The sequence below is a fragment of the Cyprinus carpio genome, chromosome A15 (genome assembly GCF_018340385.1).
Source record: "Cyprinus carpio isolate SPL01 chromosome A15, ASM1834038v1, whole genome shotgun sequence".
NCBI classification, from domain to species: Eukaryota; Metazoa; Chordata; class Actinopteri; order Cypriniformes; family Cyprinidae; genus Cyprinus; species Cyprinus carpio.
The window spans coordinates 26,415,710-26,442,901 of record NC_056586.1 but is presented as its reverse complement, the minus strand read 5'-3'; the positions used below and the strand labels follow the sequence as shown (position 1 = coordinate 26,442,901).

The following is a 27,192-nucleotide window of genomic DNA, read 5'->3' as shown; positions in this document are numbered from 1 at the left end:
AAAACATATCTGGGCGACACTGATGGATGACAAATAACAGCGGTGGTGTGTGTATATTCACAGAAAACAATGATTTCAAATTCTAAGATGCTGCATATCAGACAGAATGCAATGTTGTTTTGTTGTTTTTTTGTGTATTTTAGGGTTTTGGATTTTTGATTGGTTAATTGATTAATTTGCTAAAATGCTTAATATGGCTTAATGTACTAAAACAGTGACCAAATTAAGTACACACCTTATTAATAAAACTCACTATTTTCAGATAAGCAGAATATTTCGGAATATGAATGCAGCATGCTAAATTACACATTGAGCGTTTACTCCCCCATACAAAACTGTTATAAAGAAAACACTTAACGTTATTGGACAAAAACAGTGATATAAAAAGGCCAAATTTGGTATACAGTTTATTAATAAAACATACTTTGAACAGGAAAGCGGATGACCCCAGAATATGAAAGTGAAAGTGACATGACATACAGCCAAGTATGGTGACCCATACTCATAATTCGTGCTCTGCATTTAACCAATCCAAAGTGCACACACACCCGGAGCAGTGTGTAGCCATTTATGCTGCGGCGCCCGGGGAGCAGTTGGGGGTTCGGTGCCTTGCTCGAAGGCACGTCAGTCATGGTATTGCCGGCCCGAGACTCGAACCCACAACCTTAGGGTCAAACTCTCTAACCATTAGGCCACGAATTCCCCGCAATGCGCTAAACTGCAGGTAAAGCGTTTTCCTCCCATAGAAAAAAGTTACTAGGAAAATGCTTAACGTGGCTTAATGGATGAAGACAGTGATGTAAAAAGGCCAAATCTGGCATACAATTTATTAAAAATGTATACTATGTACAGGAAAGCAGATGTGGCCAGTATATAACGCAACACGCAAAAAGTCTCATTAACGTGCAGAGCTCATATTCTCTGCAGATCTGCTGTGCTGTACATAGTTTATTTTATTAATAAACTGCATACCTAGTTTCGGCTTTTTATATCACTGTTTTCATCCGTTAAACCACATTAAGCGTTTTCCATGGAGAGAAAACATTTAGGGTCCTATCATACACCCAGTTCAATGCTACGCCAGGCATGATGCAAGTGTTTTTTTGATTGTTTCAGCCCTTTTTTGTTATTTTTTGCAAGTTGTGGTTAAAATTGTAAAATAGCAAATGCATTTGTGCCCATTTGAGTGCCCATGGGCGTGCTGGTCTGAAAACAAGGTGTGTTCAGGAGCATTGCTAGCGCATTGCTATTTTGAGGCAACTTACATAGACTGCGCCATTGACCAACACAAACCTGGTCTAAAGTCTGGCACAATATATATATATATATTTTTTTTTTTGTTATTTAAAGAGCGCGTTATTAATATGCATCTATAGGTGGGTGCACAACCAATAGTCAGTAAAAGAATAGGGACAACCCTTTTAGACCATGCACCGTACATTTTTCCTTACTTACTAGCAAAAGTGGATTTGGACACTCCCTAAGCACAACTGACCGATTAGTAAGCCCCACCCCCCTAAGTTACTGTGGCTACCTCGGACAAACAAACGGGGCTGCTCACGCTCTCAGAATGACAGCTGTCAGTGTGAAAACCTTGTCCCACAATGTTGTTGAACAATTTTGGACACAGAAGGGCCACCATTCAAGTGTGAATTAAATATTCCATGGAGGGTACGATTAAATTAAAAAAAAAACCTTCATTTATGTGTTTTTGAACTCGAAGCGTGTTTTACAGATGACGTGAGAACAGTGCGCTAGTCTTAGGTTTGTACATATAGTACGGTCATCACTATCGCGGATGTTAACATAGCCAGAATCACCGTGTTCATGTATCACAGGGCAACAATTAAATTAACGTAGACCTTCATTTATGTGTTTTTTGAGCTACACTGTACATGTTGTCCGAGTTCCACTATCCCCGTTTGTACATTATACTGGACGCACTAACTTTAATGTTAGTTTTAGCCAGAGATACCTTGCTGAAACGCAAGAGAGGACGTTCTGCTTGGCAACCTACTTCCGAGTTCCGCTCCCCGTGCACTTTAGACCATGGCTCATCTACATCGAGGGGAAAATAGATAAAAATACCACTTACATCGATAAAATTGCCCATTGCATTAATTTTCTATGCTCATCCGCTTGCCTCTACATAGTAGAGTATATAACAGATTTGGACTTTTTATACCACTGTCTTCATCCATTTATCCATGTTAAGCATTTTAGAATGTCCCTGTAGGTTGTAGTTTATGGCTCTTTGCATTTAATGTGGCATTTACAAAAATTCTCACAGTGTGTACGGAACTGGACTAAAGATGTTGTTGATGTATTTTTAACTGCAGAACATAATGAGTATTTGATTACTGTAATTTTATTTTAGATTTATTGTAGATTTATTCCTTCACTCCCTTATTTAAACGCAGCTGTCACTCTTGAAACTCTTGAGACTTTGTTCTCTTAACTGGACAGCAATAAAAACTGATCTTGTGTCTGTAAAATTTAACCAGTCAAAATCTTGATGTCATACTTGCACATACAAAACTAATTCTACACCTTCACCAGTTAACGATGGCAGAGTTTGTATTCCCATTTTTACAAAGAGAGAATTTCACATAAAAGTTTTATTGTCAATGATTATGTCCAATATAAAATGAACTGTAAACAAAGTATTTAACACATACCTCAGCTGTGAGATGTAGGGCAGACACTGGAGGAATCCCTTCACTTCACTCTCTTCATCTGTACAGTCTCTCAGCTCTACTGGTTTCTTCTCTGTTTGGAGTTTCAGCACTTCTAGGAGGATGGAGCTCTTTCTCTCTGAGAGGTTTATTCTCCAGACTGCAGGAGCTGACTGATAAATTGGCTGTAATGCTGGAAGGACACTCCTGCCTGTTTGAGTCTCATAGTCCTTCACATGTGAACACAGATCCAGCAGAAAATCACAATTTCCATTTGATATGTAAGAGTATAATGTGTTGATAGATGTGTCTGTTATTTCTTTCTGTAAAACAGGCACTTGCAGACACGTATGAAATTTCAATAATCTTGATCTCTGGTTGCTTGCTTTGAGGTTTTCATTATTTGGGGAAGGTAACCTACACAAATAAAGATTTTGTTACATGTGAGAGCTAAGATGAACACGGCTTAAAAATAAGCCAGCCATGCCAGCTGGAAAATGGGAATTCTGCGCTAATTCATAATGTCTAATAAACTGAACCTGACAGGAAAATCTGGAATGTGCTGAAACGATAAACAAATAAACTCACCTCAGTTGTGAGATGTAGGGCAGACACTGCAGGAATCCCTTCACTTCACTCTCTTCATCTGTCCAGTCTCTCAGCTCTACTGGTTTCTTCTCTGTTTGGAGTTTCAGCACTTCTAGGAGGATGGAGCTCTTTCTCTCTGAGAGCTTTATGCTCCAGACTGCAGGAGCTGACTGATAAATTGGCTGTAATGTTGGAAGGACACTAATGACTGTTTTGGTTTTTTGGTTCTTATAGTGTGTAATATGGTAGTGCTGGAATTTGGATTTGTCAGGTTGGCGGTTTGTGCTGTTTTCACTGCACGCGAAAGATGTGTAGCTGCACACAGACGTTAATAGTTCAGTGTAATTTTCTCCTTGATTTGCCTTAAGCTCTGATGCTGAAACAAACAGATTCAACAGAAACTTTACAGCAGGTTCCTTTTTCCTATAGAAAATGTCATCAAACCTGTGAAGACATACACAAAAACATCACTTTTAATGTCTGTTATAGGATAATATGACATTTTACAAGCAGCTCGCATAATCATTTAAAAATAAAAACAAGAAAGCTGGTGGAATGATTTTTCATAATTCACTATGAACTATTCAATCGGTGATTAATATAAGTTTATATTTTAGTAGTTGTGGCCACCTGTAAGAGTGGTGTGTTGTAAATGCAATCCTACACTGAATATATAATAAAGCAGAGCTGAATGCTAAGGACCTTTTCTACTGACTCAGACAGGACAGTGGTTCAGATAAATTTTACTTGCCCTTCCAAAAATGTTACTGATACAACAACAACAACAACAACAACATCAAAACAATAGAAATGGTTATTGTTCTGGTCATTTTTGTCCAAGGTAAACTGCTGCTTCCAAGATATTAGAAACTTCCTCTGGCCTCATAATTAGAAGCTGCCATCATGTTTAAAGAAATTTCATTATTGTTTCTTCTCTGTTCTCCTTCATTACTATGTTTATGTGAAGACGCACACACTGTCTGACAAGCTTTCTGTGCATGCTTTTCAAGTGTGTGCACAGGAAAACAGCTATCTGATCTGTGCGAGTAGTGAATTGCAACGGAACCCTTTAAAATGGTTTGAACATTTAAACTGGTAAGTCTTAAAAAAGATGCAAATGATGAACTTACTTAGAATCTATACTAAATATAAAACAATTCTTAAGCAATTTATTTTCTTAAACCGCTAATTTAAAATATAACCGGCACATATTGAGGTGAAATGAATGTAAAACTGTATCAGACCAATGAAAAGTAATGAACGGAGTTTTTTTTATTTTTATTTTTTTTTCATTTTGATTTTTTTTGGGCTATATTATACACGGGGCGATGTGAGGCGAGGGGCGGAGCGATAGTGTTTTTTCTAGTTTCAGTCCGGCGCTGTTCGCATTTTCCCGTAGCGCCACGTCGTTTAATTAGCAAATGCATTTGCGCCCAATTGTGCGCCCATGGGCGTGCTGGTCTAAAAAAGAGGTGTGTTCAGGCACATCGCTGGCGCATTGCTATTTTAAGGAGCTGAAAATAGACTGCGCCATATACCAACTCAAACCTGGTCTAAAGTCTGGCGCAATGTTTCTTTTTTTCTTTGTTATTTAAGAGAGCGTGTTAGTATAGGCGGGTCCACAACATTAAAAACACGCTGCTTATTAAACACAGGGGTGGACAGCAGCACACAAACATGCCAAATATTAAAAATTAAAGGATTGCAATGCATAAGAATTTTTGTGTAGGCTAATTAAATATAAAAATGCCTACATGTCAGTAATGGATAGTCATGCATGTCCTCAGAATTAGGCTATCTATTTTTGCTCGCACATGAGGAGGACCATTTCATCTCCGAGACGGTTCTGTCTTTGCGCTTGCCAATTCCGCCGTTGTAAATAGCAATCCGTCATGGCACGACCGCAACAGGCTCTTAAAGGGAATGGAAGATGAGACTCTGATTGGTTTATTGCACGTTACGCCCAAAAAACATCCATTACTCATTAAGAGAGTAGGGACAACCCGTTTAGACCATGCGCCCGGGCGTGCCAACCATTTTTCCGTCGTTAAAATAGCAAAAGTGGATTTGGACACGCCCTGAGTGCACCTGCGCCGTGTGCTTTACACTTTGCGTTTAGATCGTTAAAATAGGGCCCCATAATGCTAAGAAATATTTAAGTTCAATATTTTTTATTGTGAGCTTTAAATACAATAAAACTTGCACAGGATGGTGTTTTCCATAAAGGTCTCACCTCAGCTGTGAGATGTAGGGCAGACACTGGAGGAATCCCTTCACTTCACTCTCTTCATCTGTCCAGTCTGTCAGCTCTACTGGTTTCTTCTCTGTTTGGAGTTTCAGCACTTCTAGGAGGATGGAGCTCTTTCTCTCTGAGAGCTTTATGCTCCAGACTGCAGGAGCTGACTGATAAATTCACATGTGAAATGATCGCTGGATAATATTTAACAATGTACTGTAATATAAATGATCATAGTTTGTTTGTTATGTTTATTTTGTTTATTTTTTAGAATGTTTATTTTTCTTTAAAATATAATCATAAGATTATATAAGTCTTTCATGGAGGTTTATTTTCTTATGCCTCTGGTTGCACCTGACTCCTAAAGAAAAATATATATATATATTTTTTAAGACACTTCCTTAAAATTAGAGTAACTGAATCAGGTGATATGAAGCTAAATCTGTAACAGACAGTTTCTACACTGTGTTTGTGTGCTGACTATCACGAGAGTAAACTATCTACAGCTTCATTAAAGTGTCATGAATCACCTCAGATAAAAAAAAAAAAAAAAAAAATGAATCACCTCAGATTTAAAAAAAAAAAAAAAAAAGTAAAGTAAAGTAAAAGTATTGCATTATGACTTAAACTCATAATGTGATAAAGTATAACATAATAACGGCACGTAATGTAAAAGTATTGTTTTTTTTATTATAATTAAAATAATTTTTTTATATGTTGTAATATATTTATTTAATTCATGTTGTGATAAATGTTGATGTATTTATTAATTTTTTTTATAATAATGTAGTTTTATTGTATGAAAATGTATTACATTATGAACACACTGTTGCAACTTTTAATTCAATCACAGTTCATAAGGTAATAGCAGCACATAATGTACACTGATCAGTCACAACATTAAATCCACTGAGAGCTGAAGTGAATAACACTGATTCTACTGTTACAATGGCACCTGTCAAGGGGGGATATAATAGACAGCAAGTGAACAGTCAGTTCTAGAGTTTCTTGTGTTGGAAACAGAAAAAATGGGCTAGCAACAAGATCTGAGTGACTCTGACAAGGGACTTAAGGTGACAGCTATAGAGAACTGGGTCAGAGCATCACCAAAACGGTAAATCTTGTGTTTGTGTGTTTCTGGAATGCAGTGGTTAGTGCAAAAGTGGTGCAAGGAAGGACCAGCGGTGAACTGGTGTCAGGGTCAGGGACGCCCAAGACTCACTGATGAAAGCTTACAATGTGCACAAACTGAAGTATGGAGCAATGGAAGAAGTTTGCTTTGACTGATGAATCACATTTTCTCTTAGATTAGATGGATGGGCGGGTGTGTGTGTGTGTGTGTGTGTGTGTCGTTTATCTTGTGAAGAGATGGCAGCAGGATGCACTATGGGAAGAAGGCAGGGTGGTGAAGGCAGTGTTCTGCTGAGAAACCTTACATCCTGGCATTCATGTAGACGTTACTTTACAGTACCAACTACCTAAAGATTGATGCAGAGCACCTACAGTCCTTCATAGCAATGGTGTTCCCTTATGGCAGTGGTCTTTTTCATCAGAATAATGCTCACTGCTACAAAGCAGACATTGATCAGGAATGGTCTGAAGAACATGATGAAGAGTTTAAGATGTTGCCCTTGCCTCCAAATACCCCAGATCTCAATCTGACTGAGCATCTATGAGATGTGCTGAACCAACAGATCCGATCCATGGGACTCCACCTCACAACATGTAGGACTTAAAGGATCTGCGGCTAATATTCTGGTGCCAGATAACACAGGACATGTTCAGAGGTCTGGTGGAGTCCATATTCATTCTATTTTGGCAGCACAAAGGAGGCCAACATGATTTTGACAGCTGAATTTAATGTTGTAGCTGATCAGTTTACAACATAATACTCTTTTCAATATAATAAGTGTAATAATATTATTATTGTTACCATATAATATTAGTAATCCTCTTTAAATTTACTGGTTTCTTTTGCTATGTTGATACTACGTTATTATTATTATTTTACAATGTAGTCTTTGTAGTGTTGGCAGTGCACTGCACACTCTTTGTCATTAAACAGTATGTATAGCTCTTGTCCAATTAAAATAATATTCTCTTTTATCAAATACAAGTGTCTTATGTAAGAAATAATAATATTTTGTAATATTAAACAATTAATATCCACATCTTTATCATCATCAACAACAACAACAGTAGTAGTAGTAATAGTAATAACTGTATGAGTATTTATATTTGGTGCATTAGGTAGGTAGTTTAGGAATTTTTAAAGGAGATATAGATTTTTAAAAAATGTACTATAAAGGAATACTAATGTGTGTGTATTTTAATATATTGCATTTATCTCAGTATGACAATGTTTTTGGTTAGTTTATAATGTCACACATTTCTCCTATGTAAAAAATTGTTTTACATTATTACCTCAAGATTTTATTGTTTTGAGAAAATTATTACATCCTGAACATTTCATTACATTAATGATGTACTACTTTTTACTTTATTTGTAGTTATTATATTATGCTTTATTATAACATGATTTGCTACACAGACCTACGATACACTAAATATACAGAGTAAAGAATACTAAAATGTTAGTGGACAAACACACACACACACACACACACACACACACACACACACACAAGAGAGGGCACTCCTCCCTACTCCACTGCCATTCTATTTCTGTCATAAGCACTGCTCTGATACTCTGAGGCTTGTACAATAAAGATCCAAATGCAGCTTCATTAAAGAGTAATCCAGAACAGAATGGCAACGGAGTAGAGAGGAGTGCCCTCTGGTGGATGTCCAGGACACTCCAGCTGGTGATCATGACATAAGGGCACTCTGAGGTATTATAGAAATATAACCCTTTGACAGCAAACTCCCAAGCATCTTATTATTAAAGACTACTAATGTGTATCATCAGCAAATCAGATGCAATTCTAAAATAAATTAAAATTTGAACAATTTGGCTTTTCTGGGATTTTTTGTGCATCTCTTTGGTTTCTAAAAAATAGACAGCCACTTAATAAAATGTAATTTTTTAAACAAAAATTGAATTGATCAAATGATGTAATTACTTCATTTTTTTTGACTGCTTCATTTTCTTCAAAATAATTTAAGCCACTGAATCAGTTAATATGAATGTAAAGCTGTGTCAGACAGTTAGTTTCTACTGTGTTTGTGCTGACTATCATGAGAGTGAACACTTAATCTACAGCTCCAGTAAAGTCAGGTGCTGTTGTGTCCTATTTATTACATAACATCAGTTGTCACATTTACATGCACTTTACATGTTTGATTTCAGTCGCACTAAACTATTATTCATCTTTTTCAATGTCCTGCAAATGTCTGAATGAAATTGCACCAGTCCTATAAACAGACCCATATAATACCATTATAGTTTTTCTTTGTTCTGTATGTACGTCGTGCAAGAAATAAGTAATTTGCTAAACTATGTATTTAAAACTGCAAACATTTGATCATGTATTGTGTGAAATATACTTGGACAGAGAAATGAAGATTGTAGCTTGTAGCTTTATGCACTGTAGCTTCATCATAACTGCACATGTAAACAAATTGTGTGCTGAATGAAGCTGTTACAATAGAAACATTTGATTACAATCACTCTCACAGCAGAAAAATGGCTGAATGAGGGTGAGAGCAGGATTTCAACAACATAATATTGCTGACGAAAAAACTACACGTCAGTTTAGTGTTTTTTGTGATTATATGCAGTTCAATTCTGGTTCATGTTCACATACATATTGTTTAATAAAATATTTAAGTTAAATAGATTAAATTTATTGTAAGCACTGAATACAATAACCAAGGGTGGTCTTTATCCTATAAGACTCTCACCTCAGCTGTGAGATGTAGGGCAGACACTGCAGGAATCCCTTCACTTCACTCTCTTCATCTGTCCAGTCTCTCAGCTCTACTGGTTTCTTCTCTGTTTGGAGTTTCAGCACTTCTAGGATGATGGAGCTCTTTCTCTCTGAGAGCTTTATTCTCCAGACTGCAGGAGCTGACTGATAAATTGGCTGTAATGCTGGAAGGACACTCCTGCCTGTTTGAGTCTCATAGTCCTTCACATGTGAGTACAGATGCAGCAGGAAATCAGATTTCTCATAATCCACAGATGATTGCAGTTTCTTCACAGTTTCTTGTATTGTCTCTTTCTGATGGAGTGCAGCTTGCAGACACAAATCCAGTATAAATAATCTCTTTCTTTTGTCCCATGATTCAGCTGTTTTATTGTGTGGTACGGGAAATCTAAAGAGTGAACAAGATTCTGTTAGAGATGTGTTACTGTTATAAATGTTATTGTGCAACAGTTGGGCTCCAGAAGTAAAAAATCCATTAGTTGGTCTTCAGAAGTAAAATATAGATTCGTTATCTTTATAGTGTGTTTGGATTTTTAATTATTGGTCTGTATTGAATTTAATTTTTGAAAATTCTCTATTGTAAAACACTCTATTGTAAAAATGATCAAATGACAATGATTTGATAAAACAGTTTATTTATGTTGCACTGTAAAAGGTGTGAGGATTTAATTGTAAATTTTTGTTATGCCAAAGGCTCATTAACCAGCTATTTGTGTGTTTACCTCTAATTTTCATGGTGCAGAGGAATAAAAAACGAATATTGCACTGCGAACATCATTATCAGCTTTAACTTGTCAGTGCTGGCAAATGACCATGGTATAAGCGGGATAAGCTAGCTGTCGCATCAGGTGGTTCTTTGCCTCCACGTCCTGCATTAAAATTGTTTAATGCACCAGGTTAGTCTTTTTTTATCCATTTCATGATTTTAATTTGTTTGTTGATTATTGCTTACATAATAAAACATTACTCATAACTTCTGTACTGCACTGTACAACATACATGTCCCAAAAACTACCATCATAATATTTTATGGACACAAAATGTGCTCTGATAAAATTGATCTCTGCTTTAGTTTATATATGACAAGCTTTTATCACTGCTCAATTACAAACACAAAGTCTTACATATTTGTTCAAAACAAAAAACACTTATCAAAATTCAGTCAGTGTGCTTACAGGCACTAAAATACAAATGAAAGAAAAATATATTCAATCCATTACTCCATATCTATTAAATCAAAGCTAAACACATTATTAACACTCACCTCAGCTGTGAGATGTAGGGCAGACACTGCAGGAATCCCTTCACTTCACTCTCTTCATCTGTCACGTCTCCTCAGCTGCTATACTGGTTTCTTCTCTGTTTGGAGTTTCAGCACTTCTGAGGAGGATGGAGAGCTCTTTCTCTCTGAGAGCTTTAATGCTTCCAGACTGCAGGAGCTGACGATAATTGGCTGTAATGCTGGAAGGACACTCCTGCCTGTTTGAGTCTCATAGTGCTTAGCATCAGGGATCATAAGCTGAGGGTAAGACTTGAATAGTTACAATGGTAAAAACCATTTGACTGATGCTGCCGAGATGCCAGTCACCACAGAAAATATAATCATCTTTAGCATTCTTATCTATCATGTTAGTTTGCTCAATAGTCATGCAGAACATCTTTGTTGACCCTAGAACAACATTGTGATTAACCAATCAGATTTGAAGAACCAGTTTACAGTTTTTTTTTTTTTTTTTGTGAAATTTAGGCTTACAATCATTTTTTGGTGCTTGTACATCAGCGTCATTCATCTATCATTTCCTCTGATTTTAGGGATTACTCATGATTAAGGTTAGGTTTAGGTGTAGAGATATGGTCAAGACTAAATTTTGGGATTAAAATGTTGTTCCAGGGTCAACAGCATAACTCGTGCCAATAGTCATACATGACACAGAGAGCAAACAAAATGCATAAAGCTTGTTTATTTGAAAATAAACAAGTGACAGATAAGTGTAATATAAAGATTACAACAGTGCTTAATTTAGGAACTTTATTTCTTCTGTTCTGTTGTTGCTGTTTCATTAATGTTAACGACACAGACAATTCGGAAACTCTGTAGAAGAATATGGCCAGGGTTGCCAGGTCTTCAAAACAAAACCAGCCCAATTAGTTTAGGTTTTTTTATTTATTCTTTTTTTTTTCTGTTGAGTTTTGCATTCTGTTGAGATAGCTTTATGGTTAGGTCTTTTTAAACATCGCTGCGGCAACAGTGTAAAAATAGCCCAACTGGGAGGTAAAACTGCAGACATGGCAACCCTGGTTGTGTGAGACAGACTCACTAGCTGTGTTTCCATCCACCTATTTTTACGTGCATTTTGGGATATCGCATTAAAGCGTTAGTGTTTTAGATTGGAAATGATGGGATGGGAATTATAAAAATTTTAATATTCATTTATTTTGTAATTCAATGAATGTTGTAATTTAATTTAATGAGGATTAAAATGTATTTTTGATTTTGCTGATTTTGCACTGAAATTCAGCAATGATAGAATCATGAAAAACTGGACTCATGGAGCTCTGGAGTCATGCATTGAATACATAACAGCAGTCCCACCTCAGAAAGTTGATTTAAACTCTGTTATAGCATATTTTGATATGCAAAAATTAATATAGTGGCCTCTGCTCTCTATCTTTGATTGCTCGCTCCGTTATAAGCTCTGTATAGTGAGATGATTGCTGTTTTTAGGTGGAGTTGCAGTGGTTTTCGGGTGCGTGTGGGAGCTGCTGAAGCTTGATTTGTTGCTCAGGAGTCTGCTGTGATTACTCACTTTCTCTTGATGTGTTTGCTGTGTGTCGTTCATCATATCGGCGTGTCTGCGGCTCTAAATGACGCTGCTAAAGGTCAGCGTCTTGTCCCTCACTAGCGGTCAGCCGTAAACATGATTGTGTTTGTGCAGCGGCTGACGTACAATCTTCTGCTGATTCCTGAGTTACTAATGCAGAGAACTCTCAAACTGAGAGGTTTAAACTTATTATTTATTAGGAGCGTCATTTTCCTCATTTAGCCCAGAGAGTTTCAACTTTGATGAAATAATGTACATGGTTAAATCACATGTAATGAAGTGGACAACCGTTAAATTCCACACGTGGCACGTTATGTTTTAAAACATTGTAAGCATCCTCGTAAATCATGCACTTTAACATGTAAAGTTATTTTTCTCTAAACTCATTTACGTGTTTCACGGTTGGCTCTCAGTGTTCCTTCTGTCTGTTGTTGTGGTGCAGATGTACAGTGAGTGATCGTCTGCTGATGTTCTGCAGCTCCTCCTGCCATCAACTTCTAGACTCTCAATTAACTTGATTTAAAAACTCTGCTGTTGCCATGGAGATCAGAGAGTGTCGCCGTGGAGACTATAAGAGAGTTTAGTTTCATTCAGCCACTGGGCTTCTCTGGATGTGTTTCAATGAGCCGTGACAGACAGCCGCTGCTCCATGCGCTCCCAAAAAAAAAACAAAAAAACATGCCGATATACAGCCATATCTGACGTCTACTCATGTGATATTGCGTTTATACAATACAATAGTTCAATGGCACGAGTGTGTAAATACATAAAAACACAACAACGGAGTGTCTTTAAAAGCCCTCTTTTGTGCAGAACTACTTGATTAAAATCTAAAGTTGACAGTTTAACAGCTGAGCCCAGCTCCGTTACTTATTCACACAACATCGACGCTTTACGAATATCCGAAGGAACAACTGAGTTGCTTCATTAAAGTTTATTGGTCTCAATGTGGTACAGCAGGTATATTCGCAGCGGGTCTGTTGGCTTTGGATGGTAGTGGTACAAGCAGTGTATTATGTAGCAGAGTTGTACTGAGCGAGTGTGATATTTTAAATAAAACAGTTTGAATGTGGGACAGGATCATACTATCCTTTCATCTGTTAAGGGTGATTTCTGATGACAGCACTGCTAATTGCATTTGTTGGCTGTATACAAGCTTTTTGAAAGAAAAAAACAACTTCCTTGTAAAAAACTGCACTTTAGTATTTTTCAAAAAGTCTTTCTGATGACTCGTAAAAAAAAAAAGAAAAAAAAAAAAAAACAAAAAAAATTTGGCCGCCATCTAACTGGTGGGGAACGACTGTACTAAAAAATCCACATCACGAACCCACCACACAACACCAACACACTGTTTCCTAATTACCAAATGATATAAATTATATATATATATATATATATCTATATAATTTATATATATATATATATCAAATATTAATTATTGAATAATAATATTTAATAAACAACACCAGTATCATAAAAGTTGCTAGGCAATTCAGTCAACGTTACAAAGGCAGCCGCTTTGTACAGCAGAAGTTTATATTATTTTTGTTATTTAGTATTGAATTTATGAGATTTTGACATGAGCGAGATTTTGTTTAATCTGGGAAATGTTTATTGTTTGATGAATAATAGATTAATGAGACCAAAGACTGTTTTCATGTGAATGCCACTATAGACGAACATCAGAGCCAGCGGTGACAGAGAAGGCGGGTGATGAGACGGACGCTGATTCGGACCCACCTCTCCGACAAACGTGCAAGCAAATTTTCAAATAGACGTTATCTTATTAAAAGAAATGCTTATTGTTTGATTCTCTAAACAAGTACTTTTTCACCTAAAAAAAAAACCCTCTTAAAACTACATTCAGTATTGTTTATCAAATTATAGTGGATCTGGGCATGAACCATGACACTCGCTGTGAGAAACACTGCAAACGGAGTGATACAAACGGTGAAAGGGCGTTCCTGTCTTCTTCTTCTTCTTTAGGTTTTAACAGCTATTTGCATCCTTGGTGTTGCATTACTGCCATTTTCTGGAGCTAATTACTTCCCATATACAGTATCCTGTTTTTCATATTCTTGCTATTAGTCCTGTCTTAGTCAAAAAATAAATCAAATATTTAATTCCTTGTCCGCTCCTGCTGCATTCCAGTTTGTCCTTCAATCAACATCCTGTTAATCCTATTTCCGCCAAGTCTTTTACCAATATCATCCTTTGAATTTTATATTTGTTGCAATACACAAGCACATGTTCTACATTTTCAGGCACTTGGCACTTATTACAAAGTCCTGTGGGGTATTTTCCTATCAAATTGAACCATATTATTTAATTTATGGTGTCCTATTCTTAATCTGGTTAATATAGTCTCTTCTCTACTGTTTTTCCCTCTACTTTCCATTATACCAACTCTTTTCTTTAATGCATATAGATGTCTTCCTTTTAGTTCTTGATCCCACCTCTGCTGCTATTCTTTAATTATGTTTTCCCATACAATACTCTTTCCTTCAGATCTTGAAATACTAATAGATACATCTTTTTGCAATGCTTGCTTAGCTATTTTATCTACTTTTTCGTTTCCTAGAATATCCATATGCGCTCGAACCCACATAAATACAATTTCATAACCTTTATTTTTTACTCCTGAATAAATAGACAATATATCATAAAAAAAGCTCCTGGTGATTCTTAATCATATTGGACTTGAGACTCCTCAGAACAGAGACTGAATCACTACAAAGTTCTGTTGGTTTTATTCTGTTCAATCCATTCTATCGCCATCAAGATAGCAAACATCTCAACAGCATATACTGTACACTTAGGTTATCTGATGTCCTCTGGCACATTTCACTCTTCTGGCTAGGGCGTTCCTGTAGCGATACCAGTACAATATCTCACGGTTCTCAACCAATCAGATTTGAGAACCTGAACAACTGTTGTATAAGGGCCATTCAAAAGAATTGGTGCAAACTGCTTTCCCATAAAAAAAATAAAATAAAAAAAACACATTTAAAAAGCATTTAAGTATTCAAATCTTACATGTTTACTAAGATCCTTCTATTATCTATTGGAACCCACAATAATATTTAAAATATCAGTAAGTGTAATATATATAAAATAATTATTTATTGCGTACTTTCAATTGAGAGGTGGCTGTCCAGAACCCTAACCCCTAAACTTTCTTAAAAAAATATATTTTCATTCTTTTAAAAAGTGAAGTTTTTATAATTGTTGTTTTTAAAAGTATCTTTTTGATCCTTTTTCTTTGTAAATTATGAAACTTATTGTTGTTTTTAAAAGTATCTTTTTGATCCTTTTTCTTTGTAAATTATGAAACTTTATGTAAAATATGATCAGGAAATATTTATGTGTCACTCTCTCTCATAGCTACAGGGTGAGTAGATAGGCTCCATTATTTTGAGGTAAATGTGTTCAAAAGTCTGAAAAATCTGTGTGTAACTCTAAGTAATGAACACCTTTTTCTTTTTTTTTCTTTTTTTGCAATTAATCTCACTTTTTTGGGAGTTTTTCCATATCCTTTCATTTTTATGTGTGTACAAATGTTCAGAATTTTGCTAGCTAACCATGTGCTGATAAGCATCTTTAAGATAGGTTCAAAAGCATCTAAAATTGTCACTATCAAAACAGCCACTTCCGAAACATTTGGTGGAGTTTCAGTAGTGACATCTTTAGATGCTTGGATTTTGGTGATTTGGTGTGAGGTTGGTTTTTTGATGTTACCATATGTTGTACTTATTCATTATTCTATTTTTTATTATTTATTGTGTTTTTTGTTATTTATAGTTGAAAATTCCAAAAAGAAAATAACCAAAAAAACGAAGTTTGGAATGTTGGACACTATAGGCTACCCATGCACTCAACTGTCACAGCTTTAGTTGGATGGTGTATTAGGATGTGATTTTTGATGTGATGATAGACTTGATAATTCATACTCTACATGGTTGAGTACATAGTGCATAAGTACACAGTGTATAATTGCATAGTGTATAGTGTGTCATTTGAGACACAGCTTTTGTTTTTTTTGGGTGTTATCCCAAAAAATTGTTACAAACGAAATGTCATCATTGTTTCAGTAGTGACAAAAGAGAACACATAATCCTCATATTTGGGGGAAATAGACAAAATTAAGTACAGTTAATCGCAGTTGTTTTTAGTCTTTTAGATGTTTTAGTAGTGTTTTAGTGTGCAAGTAAAAATTCTGTAATGTGATGTGGTTGCTACCAAAGCATTACTGTCACTACCGAAAATGTGAAGTCACTACCGAAACATGGGATGTTTTGTCAAAAATAAAGTATACCTGAATTACTCAACTAAGATGTTATGATAGGGTTTTGGTCTCAAACTGTATATCACTACTGAAACATGGGATGATTATTTTTGTCAAAAATAAAGTTGTTGTGTGTTATGATAGATTTTGTTATTATTTGTTTGAAAAAAAATATATTTAATTAATTTTAGTTATAGTTTTTTAAGTGTATATGTGTTTTTTTTTTACCCCTGAAATTTTTTTAATAAAATAGCAAAAAAATATATGTACAATGTAGATGTAAGCAAAATCTTAATAGGTCAATATTACCCTTGTAATTAAATTATTATTATTACTGTGTTTCAGTAGTGACGAATTTGGGGAGAAGACACATATTCCAAAACTTTCTGAAAATACAATATGAGAATGAACTTTCACAATTAGTAGAAATGTGTACCTTGGATATTATACAATTTGCATACATACAAATTCACTGGAAAAATATTTTTTTTTCAAGACGTTTCCAACCCTGACTATGGACCAGTTCTGTAGAATGGCCCGTAATGTATATGCAGTAGCTCTATCAGCAAATCAGCCATCCACATCAAAAGCTGAAGGACAGCCCACAATTCAGCAAACATTTGAGAAACAAATCCTGCTGTTCCAAATATTCTGCATGTTGCTATAAAATAAAATATATTGTATTCAATGCAGGAAAAGCTGTTGTTTTTTACGCAGGTATTTAAAAATAACACATTTTAGAGCTGTGTTTCTTCACAAATGAAATGTTTTACAGTATAACCCCGGTGTAACCCCGGTGTCCTGGCCAAATTGCCCCCTTGGCCTTTGTCAATCATGGCCTCCTAATAATCCCCAACCACTTGATTGGCTCTGTCTCTCTCTCCTCTCCCCCTGTAGCTGGTGTGTGGTCTACTGGGTTTCTTCTCTCTTTGGAGTTTCAGCACTTCTAGGAGGATGGAGCTCTTTCTCTCTGAGAGCTTTATGCTCCAGACTGCAGGAGCTGACTGATAAATTGGCTGTAATGCTGGAAGGACACTCCTGTCTGTTTGAGTCTCATAGTCCTTCACATGTGAACACAGATCCAGCAGGAAATCACACTGGCCAATATGATAATTAATATTTTCAACACAGGGGAAAGATGTGTAGCTGCACACAGATGTTAATAGCTCAGTAAATGTCTCTCCAGTTGATTGTGATGCCACAAGACTCAAATTCAGTAAAAACTGAAAGGCTGATTTCTTCTCCTTTTCAAAATAAATGACATCTTTATAAAAGCTGAGAAAATAGACACATGAAAAATATTTAAGGTGAGTGTTGAATGAAATTGGCAAGTAATTTCACCATTGAGCAAGGTCCTGCAATTCAGAAGTGTTCAAACTATAGGTCTAATCAAGCTATTTTCATTTGACTTTGCATTCACCATTTTAATTAATGGTGCAAATTTTTCCACTTAGGAAAAGTCCTACAGAACGCCTACAGACATCAGCAATTAATTAATAATTAATTAAACAGCATTAAAAAACATTATTATACATAAGAATGGCTGCAATGTTGAGAAAACCTGACCAGTTAAATAAGATAACTACATCTCACTACAACAAAGAAATGCATAATATTTCAGCTATGTGACTAATGTTACAGTGGAATATTAATATGACAGCATTGCTTGAAGTGTGCTAACTTTTTACTCTATAGTAATAATAATCATAATTATAATAGTCATCAACAGACGTGATTATCAATTAATCACATCTCTGTGCTGCACAAAAACAACATCTGCCAGTCAGCTCACTTTACAGTAGTGAATCATGCATTTCTATGGACAAAGGGCTTCTGTAAAATACTGGAGGCCACAGAGCGAGCTGCTGCTGGAAAAGTGCATGATCCGTGTTGTCCTATCCACCCTTATTTTTCCCGTAAGAGCGGGCACGGCCATTTGTAAATTTTTTTGTGTCTGGCTTCTTGTGTCATCCACTTCCAGCTATTTTTAGCTGTACAAAACACCTCTGTGAAGTTGCCCCCCCCACTCAATGCAAAACATCAGCAAAATAGTCTGAATCATTTGTGCTCCATTTGTGCTGGTTTGTGCTGTAAAATTTTTTGTTTGTGCCGCTTTGGTGTTTTAGATATTAAAATAATATTTATAGGTCATTCTGAGGTCAAAATGAAAATATAGGTGAAATGAAATATAGGTGATGACGTCACTCAGCCCCCCACATACTTCAAATTCACCCAAAACAGGTTCAATCGTTTGTGCTTCATTTTGTGCTGGTTTGTGCCAGTAATATTTTTGTTTATGCTGCTTTGGTTTTTTAGATATTAAAATAATGTTTAGTGGTCATTTTCTGATGTCCATGCTCCAAATTTACCCCAAATTGTCTCATTTGTTTGTGCTTCGTTTGTGCTGGTTTGTGCAGGTTAAAGTTTAATTTGTGCTGCTTTGGTTTTGAAAATATTAGATAAAGAATTATAGGCGATGACGTCACTCAACCCCTCACATGCTCCAAATTCAGCCAAAATAATCTTCTTTGTTTATGTTTCATTTGTGCCGTCAAAATGTTCTTTTGTGATGCTTTGGTTTTTTAGATTTTGTTTAGTGATTATTCAACAAACAAGATTATTTGGGGTAAATTTGGAGCATGTGGGGGGCCGAGTGACCTCAGAATGATCACTAAATATTATTTTAATATCTTAAAGACGAAGCAGCACAAATAAAATAAAATAAAATACAGCACAGACAAAGAAGATTATTTGGGGTAAATTTGGAGCATGACCTCCGAATGATCACTAAAAAAATCTAAAAAACCAAAGCATCACAAACGAACATTTTGACGGCACAAATGAAACATAAACAATTTAAGAAGATTATTTTTGGTGAATTTGGAGCATGTGGGGGTTTGAGTGACGTCATCGCCTATAATTCATTATCTAATATTTTTAAACCCAAAGCAGCACAAATTAAACTTTAACCTGCACAAACCAGCACAAACGAAGCACAAACGATTGAACCTGTTTTGGGTGAATTTGGAGTATGTGGGGGGCTGAGTGACCTCAGAATGACCTATTAATATTATTTTAATATCTAAAAAACCAAAGCAGCACAAGCAAAAATATTACCAGCACAAATGAAGCACAAACAAACGAGACTATTGGGGTGAATTTGAAGTATGTGGGGGGCTGAGTGACGTCATCACCTATATTTCAGTGTCTAATATTTTAAAAACCGAAGCAGCACAAACGAAACTTTTGCTGGCACAAACCAGCACAAACGAAGCACAAACAAACGAGTCTATTTGGGGTGAATTTGGAGTATGTGGGGGGGCTGAGTGACCTTTTTTTTTTTTTACCGGCACAAACCAGCACAAACGAAGCACAAACGATTGAACCTGTTTTGGGTGAGTTTGGAGTATGTGGGGGGCTGAGTGACATCATCGCCTATAATTCAATGTCTAATTTTTTAAAAACTGAAGCAGCACCAACGAAACTTTTACCGGCACAAACGAAGCACAAACAAATAAAAGAGTCTATTTGGGGTGAATTTGGAGTATGTTGGGGGGCTGAGTGACCTCAGAATGACCTATAAATAATTTTTTAATATCTAAACAACCAAAGCGGCACAAACTAAATTTTTTTTAGTTTCAGTTTCCACTTTAAGTGTAGCCAAAGAGAAAATTCTCACCTCAGCTGTGAGATGTAGGGCAGACACTGCAGGAATCCCTTCACTTCACTCTCTTCATCTGTCCAGTCTCTCAGCTCAACTGGTTTAATTTCTGTTTGGAGTTTCAGCACTTCTAGGAGGATGGAGCTCTTTCTCTCTGAGAGGTTTATGCTCCAGACTGCAGGAGCTGACTGATAAATTGGCTGTAATGCTGGAAGGACACTCCTGCCTGTTTGAGTCTCATAGTCCTTCACATGTGAACACAGATCCAGTAGGAAATCACATTTTTCATAAAGAACAGATGATAACAATATCTTCATATTTGTCTGTAGAGTTTCATCTTGGAAGAGAGCTGCTTTCAAACACAGATTTAGTAGAGATAATCTCTTTCTTTTTTCCCAGTCTTTAAAAGATTCTTCCTGCCTCTGTAGTGGAGCAACTCTACAGATAGGAATAATTTCATTAGACACTTAATTTGAAATTGATTGGAATTATTTTAATAATTTCAGTAGTATAAATTAGTTAAATAGATACAGACACAAAACACTTATAAATATGAAAATTACACTCTCACCTCAGCTGTGAGATGTAGGGCAGACACTGCAGGAATCCCTTCACTTCACTCTCTTCATCTGTCCAGTCTCTCAGCTCTACTGGTTTCTTCTCTGTTTGGAGTTTCAGCACTTCTAGGAGGATGGAGCTCTTTCTCTCTGAGAGGTTTATTCTCCAGACTGCAGGAGCTGACTGATAAATTGGCTGTAATGCTGGAAGGACACTCCTGCCTGTTTGAGTCTCATAGTCCTTCATGTGTGAGTACAGATTCAGCAGGAACTCACACTGATGAATCTGATACATAGAATCATCCAAATTCTCATTATTACAGGGGAATGATGTGTAGCTGCACACTGATGTGAACAGCTCAGTGATATTTTCTCTGTTATTTTTGTTAAGCACTGATGCTGCAACAATCAGATTCTTCAGATACTGGACAGCGTCCATGTTCCTCCGTTCATTAAACACATTCTGTTCAAATCTGAGCAGGTAAAAATGAAATGTTACATGTTAAATACAAGACAGTTAGTAATCATTTCAAATTAAGTCAGACATAAACTCAGTTACACCCCACAATACCTTGACTGTCAAAACTAAAAGCCAAACAAATTTTTATAATTGTTTTAATCAAAGGAATGTGTTTTAAATCTTATGAAACTACTGACATGAATGTTTACAATTTATACAGAAAGTCTCACCTCAGCTGTGAGATGTAGGGCAGACACTGGATGTGTAAATTAAAGTTTAATATTTTCACATGAGACGTCTCTCAGCTCTACTGGTTTCTTCTCTGTTTGGAGTTTCAGCACTTCTAGGAGGATGGAGCTCTTTCTCTCTGAGAGCTTTATGCTCCAGACTGCAGGAGCTGACTGATAAATTGGCTGTAATGCTGGAAGGACACTCCTGCCTGTTTGACTCTCATAGTCCTTCACATGTGAACACAGATCCAGCAGGAAACCACATTTCTCATATTCCTCAACTGACAACAGTGTTTCTACATTTGTCTCTGTGGTGCCTGGTGTATCTGTGAGAGCAGCTTGCAGACACAGATTCAACAGAAATGATCTTTTTTGTTTCTCCCATTCTTCACAGGATATCCTCTCTGGTTGTGTGAATCTACATGGTTACAAAAGTAGCAGCTCCTTAGCAATAATCATGTAAAAAGAAGTAATGGTGGGACAAACATACAAATGAATACTGACCTCAGTTGTGAGATGTAGGGCAGACACTGCAGGAATCCCTTCACTTCATTCTCTTCATCTGACCAGCCCATCAGTTCTACAGGTTTCTTCAATCTTTGGAGTTTCAGCACTTCTAGGAGGATGGAGCTCTTTCTTACTGAGAGGTCAATGGACCAGACTGCAAAGAATATTGAAAAGGAATTTATAATTTAAGCAAAGATAATTAGTAACAAGAAAAGTATCTGTTTCATAACTTTCACATGTATCTCACCATCCACTGGTACTGGTGTCTCCTCACTGGGTTTGCTGGTGATGTTCTCATAGACAGCAGAGACTCTGACTCTATAGCAGGTGCTGTGAGGTACAGTTAAAGTACATTCACACTCAGGTCCTTGTGTTTGTACTGATGACCAGCCCTCCAGACCAGCTTCTTTATATTCAACCATATACCGCAGCACTGGACAATCTTCATCAGATTCAGCTTTCAACCAGCTGACTATGATTGCATCTCTGTTCATCTTAACAGAGGGTTGTCCAGGTCTTGCTGCAGAAGCTGTTTTAAAGTTACCAATCCAGCTAAAGTTGCTCATACATTGGTTGTCAGCGACTGCATATCTGAGTTGATATTCTGTGTCTTGTTCCAAACCTGATAGAACATGTAATTCTTTTAAAGCCTCAGGATAAACTATCTGTTTCCATGTATTATCCATTCCATCATTACTCACAACTCCATACTCCACCACATATCTCTCAGTGCTTTTGTTCAGCAAATGATTTAGTTTTAAAGACACATTAGTGTGCTGTATGTGAGCTATTTGAGGAGGATCTGGTTTCAGTCCAAGCTTCACATTTCTGCTCATAATTGTCCCAGCATGATAAAACTGTACAGAGTATTCTTGAAAACAATCACCAGACACAGATGCAGCAATGAATTTGGTTTGCTCTGTATCGTCATTTGCTTCTTTAGCAGCAATAAACAGCTGTACGTCAATGAGCACTTTCTGATTGATGCTAACAGGCCTGAGCAGAAGAGAATCATTTTGTACAGTGTTGTGAGATTCAATGTGCTGCTTTAAAGTTGCAAGAAATAAATCCTTAGCTTCTGGTGAGAAAAGAGTGAGACACATCACTCTAGTCATCTGTGAGTGGCCTATGATCTGCTGTAACTCTGCCTGTGATTTCACAACAGTGATGTCTGCAGCTTTGCAGTCATTCAGAGTCTTCAGTTCAGTTTCTTTATTCTCCAGCCACTTGTTTGTTTTCTCTGCACTGAATGGTGATTGCCTGTGTCGCGCTAAGATATTTTGGAGTTTATTCTTTACTTTTTCATCTTTAACATGAATGACTTCGTCCATCTCAGTGATTTCTCTCTGAAGATCTTCTTTGTACTCCTTCAGTAGCTCTGAAAATTCAATTAATTTATCTTTTAGTGCAGGGAACCACATAATCACAGTTAGATTTGTTTGGCTAGTCATTAAATTCTGACAGATCCTGATCTGTTTTCTCAGATGTTCCAGAATGTTCTCAGCTTGATGCATCAAGGTTTCACTGACTTCACTTAGAGCAGCACACACAGAGCTCTTGTCCAGTTTCTTCAGAGGATACAGCCAGACCTTCAGAGGAACTGCTCTCTCACCTTTGGATCCAAGCAGTGTTGGGAGAGAACCATAGATCTCCACTGCCTTATCAAAAGACACTGGACTCTTCCAACTACCCACATCAATGTAGAGACTGCAGTCATACAAGCTTTTAGTTTTTTCTTTGACATCCAGGTGTAAATCTGAACAAACCAAAGAGGTCATCTTCTTCACCACCTTTTTCATTTCTGTATTCTTCTCAGAAATTTTGTTTTTACTATCAAAAACAAAGAAAGCTTGGGCTCCATAGAACACTGCGATGATCACATGTGTAGCTGTGGTTGCATTAATGACTGAGACAGGAGCTCCTTCTTGTAAGAGTCTTTGGCTGATCATGTCCAGTCTGGTGGTGGTTCTGTAATGTAGTGTAACTCTGTCCTGGTCTTGAGATTGAACTGGGTGGTTCAAAAAGGCTGCAGCTCCACTTACTTCTAACAATCCATGCAAAGTTCTTGCTCTTAACACAGGAGATGTTTCAAGGGCTCTGAATCTCTCCTGTAGGGAGTCACCTTCCAGAACCTTGACCTCTGTTTGAGGCCGAGGCAGAGACACTTTCATACACGCAATAGAGTTTTCATTCCACAGAAAACTGTCTAGAGAAAAACAAATGTTGGATATATAATGAACTAAGCGTTTTCAAAATTAGGGATGCACCATTACAATACTGGTATTGGTATTGGGCCCAATACTGCACTCCTGTACTCCTGTTATTACAGAAAAAAAGTCTTGTGATTACAGTACTGAGACGCTGCAATGGAGCAGCTCTAATGCACCATTAAATTAAATTAAATACCATAGAGAAATAATATTAACAGTGAGATTGACAAAAGCTTGTACAATACATTTTAACAGGTATAATTAAGTGTGAAAATAACTGAAGGAAATCTGTTTGCTAAATGAAGCCATTTAACATGACTTTTTTTTTTTTTTTGATTTCTGTGCCCTATATATATATATATATATATATATAAAAAAAGGTATCCGTATTGGCAAGTACAAAAAATAAAAGTTTCAATATCAGACTCGTTCAGGAAAAAGTGGTATTAGTGCATCCCTATTCAGAATCTTTTTGGAGTTTGTCATGATTTTTTCCTGAAGGACATTAAGGTGACATAAGGACAAAGCATTTGAAAACTACATTCTTAGTTTTCTAGTGCTTTGAAAATGTCATAATGTAACAATCAGTCCACTGAAGGCGAGTGTAGCGATGAACCCAAGTGCAGTTTATTTACAATGGTGCAATCCAAACATCCAAACAATAATCCAAACAAGATACACAGACTTGACTAGAACAGACTTGATGAAGCATAACAGACTTGACGTGACATGAACAGACTTGACTCACCGACAGCAGGTTATTACATTACGTTAATACACGACAAGGGCTAACGACAAAAACATGACTACTTATACAAACAATAAGGGTCACATGACAAGAACAAACCAATGGGAACAAGACACATGACTAAAGCAACAAATGAGAACAAACAGAACTGATAATCACATGACCAGACAATAACCAATGAGAACATGACACACACAAAGCAGAGATACATGAGGGCAAGGGAAGCATGACACAAACAGCAAAATCAAACAATAACAAAATAAAAGACATGAAAACATGAACATGAAACAAAACCCAAAACAGACATTACACATAATTGTCAGTGGGAGAAAATGTGCAATGGAAGCATTGTTTCTCACAGTTTACTTTAACCTAAATAAAATAACTAAAGATCTTACTTTGGCTAAAAGAGTCACTGTTACTCTCATACAATGTTCCAAGGCTCAAAGGTCGACCTAAAGCAGCAATTTCAATTACATCTGAGGGAAAATCTGGGAGAAACACAAAGAATCAAATATACGATGCAATATAAAAATATCCAAGTTGATCTGCAAAGTCATTTAAATTGAACAAATATGGCCTTGACTGTATCTAACAAGAGGCACAATATTCACTCACCATTACAGTGAACTTCAAATCCTTTACACAAACGCTTGGCCTGTGCTTCTTTGTCTCTCAGAGTCTAGAAAAGAAAACAGATCAATACAAAATCACTTGAAAAAAATGCTTACATCTTCACGATAAAATCTCATGTTGTAAGCTGTAAAGTTCTGTAAAGTTACCGCTTCCAGTTTAGTTAGTTTTACCGTCAGCCCTTTCATCTCTTCAAGCAGTTCTTTCTCAGCTCTGAACATTCTGGTAGTCTCAATGTGATGTGGTAAATAAAAAGGCTAAACAAAATATATCAAATTATAAATGAAAAACAACAAACAGACAGCATTCATGACAAGTGATTCACTTTGAGCAAATCACTAAATGCTAAGTATATAATTGTAAAAGTGCAAATCACTAAAAGCTAAGTGTAAATGTGGATACTAAAATTTTATGAAACATACTATTTTATAGAACAATTAAAATAGAAACAAAAAAGAAAATTAAAACTTTAATGTTATATACTTTATTAATTTATGCTATTGGGAAAAAATATAAATAAAAGCTTCATATATTAGGCATTATTAGGTATTAGGCAGGCAAAATAATGACTGAAGTGTCCAGTCACCTCCACCAGGTTGTGTCTCTGCAGTGCTGGTACTGTGTAGTGTTGTCTGATGTGTGTCTCACAGTAAGATGCAGTGCAGGTCAAACAGGATTTAACAGCTTTGAGCTTCATCTCAGTGCAGATATCACAGGCCACATCTTCAGGTCCAGCGTAGCAGTGAGCAGGAAGAGCAGGACTAAACCCTGCCTTCTGGAGTTCTTCAATCAGTTTAGACAAAGCCACATTTACATTCAACACAGGACGATCTCTGAACCTCTTTCTGCACTGAGGACAAGCGTAAGCTCCAGCTTGAGTTGGTTTGCTCCAGTAGATCTCAATGCAGTGTTTGCAATAACTGTGTCCACAGGGGATGGAAACTGGATCCTTGAAGACTTTTGTGCACACTGGACACTTGTAGTGATCCTCTGTCAGCAGAGTGGCTGAAAGTGTGCTGTGGGAAATGGAGTGGAATTGATGTGTAAAACGTTTCACTTAATTAATAACAAAAACTGTAAATTGAAACTAGAAAAAAAATATATGAACCATATCTTGAGTACCTGATATCTGGAGATAGCGTGTCTTTTCGAAATGAAATGTGTCTATCAAATGGTTCCTCAGCACTCTTCTTGGTAAAACTGTGTAGATATATAAATCATTTTAAATGAGCACTGCATTTTTGTTGCAAATATAGCACTTTTCAGTGACTGATTTTCTTCTTCTTCCTTTTATTCTGTTCTAAAAATATTGTGGGTGTCAAGAGACCCCAAACTCAATCCCATACGTGCACTGCCACTCATGCACTCATCCAACCTTAGGTGTTGCTATAATAAGGGATAACAACTTTGGAACTATAAGTGCTAGAATAAAATACATTTTTCCTATGAATCTTTGATTAAAACCCCACAAAACCTGAATTTTTGCCATTTTTATTTAAAAAAGGCTATTCATCCTATAACTCTACAACCATATCATGCATTAAGGTGAAAATTTGTATGAGTCTTCTTTGGTAGACATCCTAACATATCCTCAAACATGACTCAGATACATGAGAAATATATATATATATATATATATATATATATATATATATATATATATATATATATATACACATACTGTGACAAT

At 36.4% G+C, this 27,192-nt stretch overlaps 1 protein-coding gene and 1 long non-coding RNA gene across 2 annotated transcripts in view; both read right to left on the bottom strand.

Moving 5' to 3' along the window:
• The window catches only part of si:ch211-281l24.3, an 80,491-nt gene that overhangs the window by 36,327 nt on the left and 16,972 nt on the right, over positions 1 to 27,192 (bottom strand). Inside the window, exons 12-21 of the mRNA XM_042771754.1 lie at positions 26,625 to 26,702; positions 26,089 to 26,518; positions 25,652 to 25,759; positions 25,488 to 25,551; positions 25,268 to 25,360; positions 22,159 to 24,117; positions 21,909 to 22,065; positions 21,595 to 21,822; positions 3,264 to 3,452; positions 2,679 to 3,092 (exon numbers count right to left, since the gene is read on the bottom strand). Of these exons, the coding sequence (XP_042627688.1) occupies positions 2,679 to 3,092; positions 3,264 to 3,452; positions 21,595 to 21,822; positions 21,909 to 22,065; positions 22,159 to 24,117; positions 25,268 to 25,360; positions 25,488 to 25,551; positions 25,652 to 25,759; positions 26,089 to 26,518; positions 26,625 to 26,702 (3,720 nt within the window). The remainder of the gene's footprint in view (positions 1 to 2,678; positions 3,093 to 3,263; positions 3,453 to 21,594; positions 21,823 to 21,908; positions 22,066 to 22,158; positions 24,118 to 25,267; positions 25,361 to 25,487; positions 25,552 to 25,651; positions 25,760 to 26,088; positions 26,519 to 26,624; positions 26,703 to 27,192) is intronic.
• Positions 9,020 to 10,722, bottom strand: LOC122147749. Its single transcript, XR_006161819.1, has 2 exons — positions 10,654 to 10,722; positions 9,020 to 9,363 (listed from the first exon to the last, which is right to left on the bottom strand). It is a non-coding gene; the product is annotated as an uncharacterized LOC122147749 (long non-coding RNA).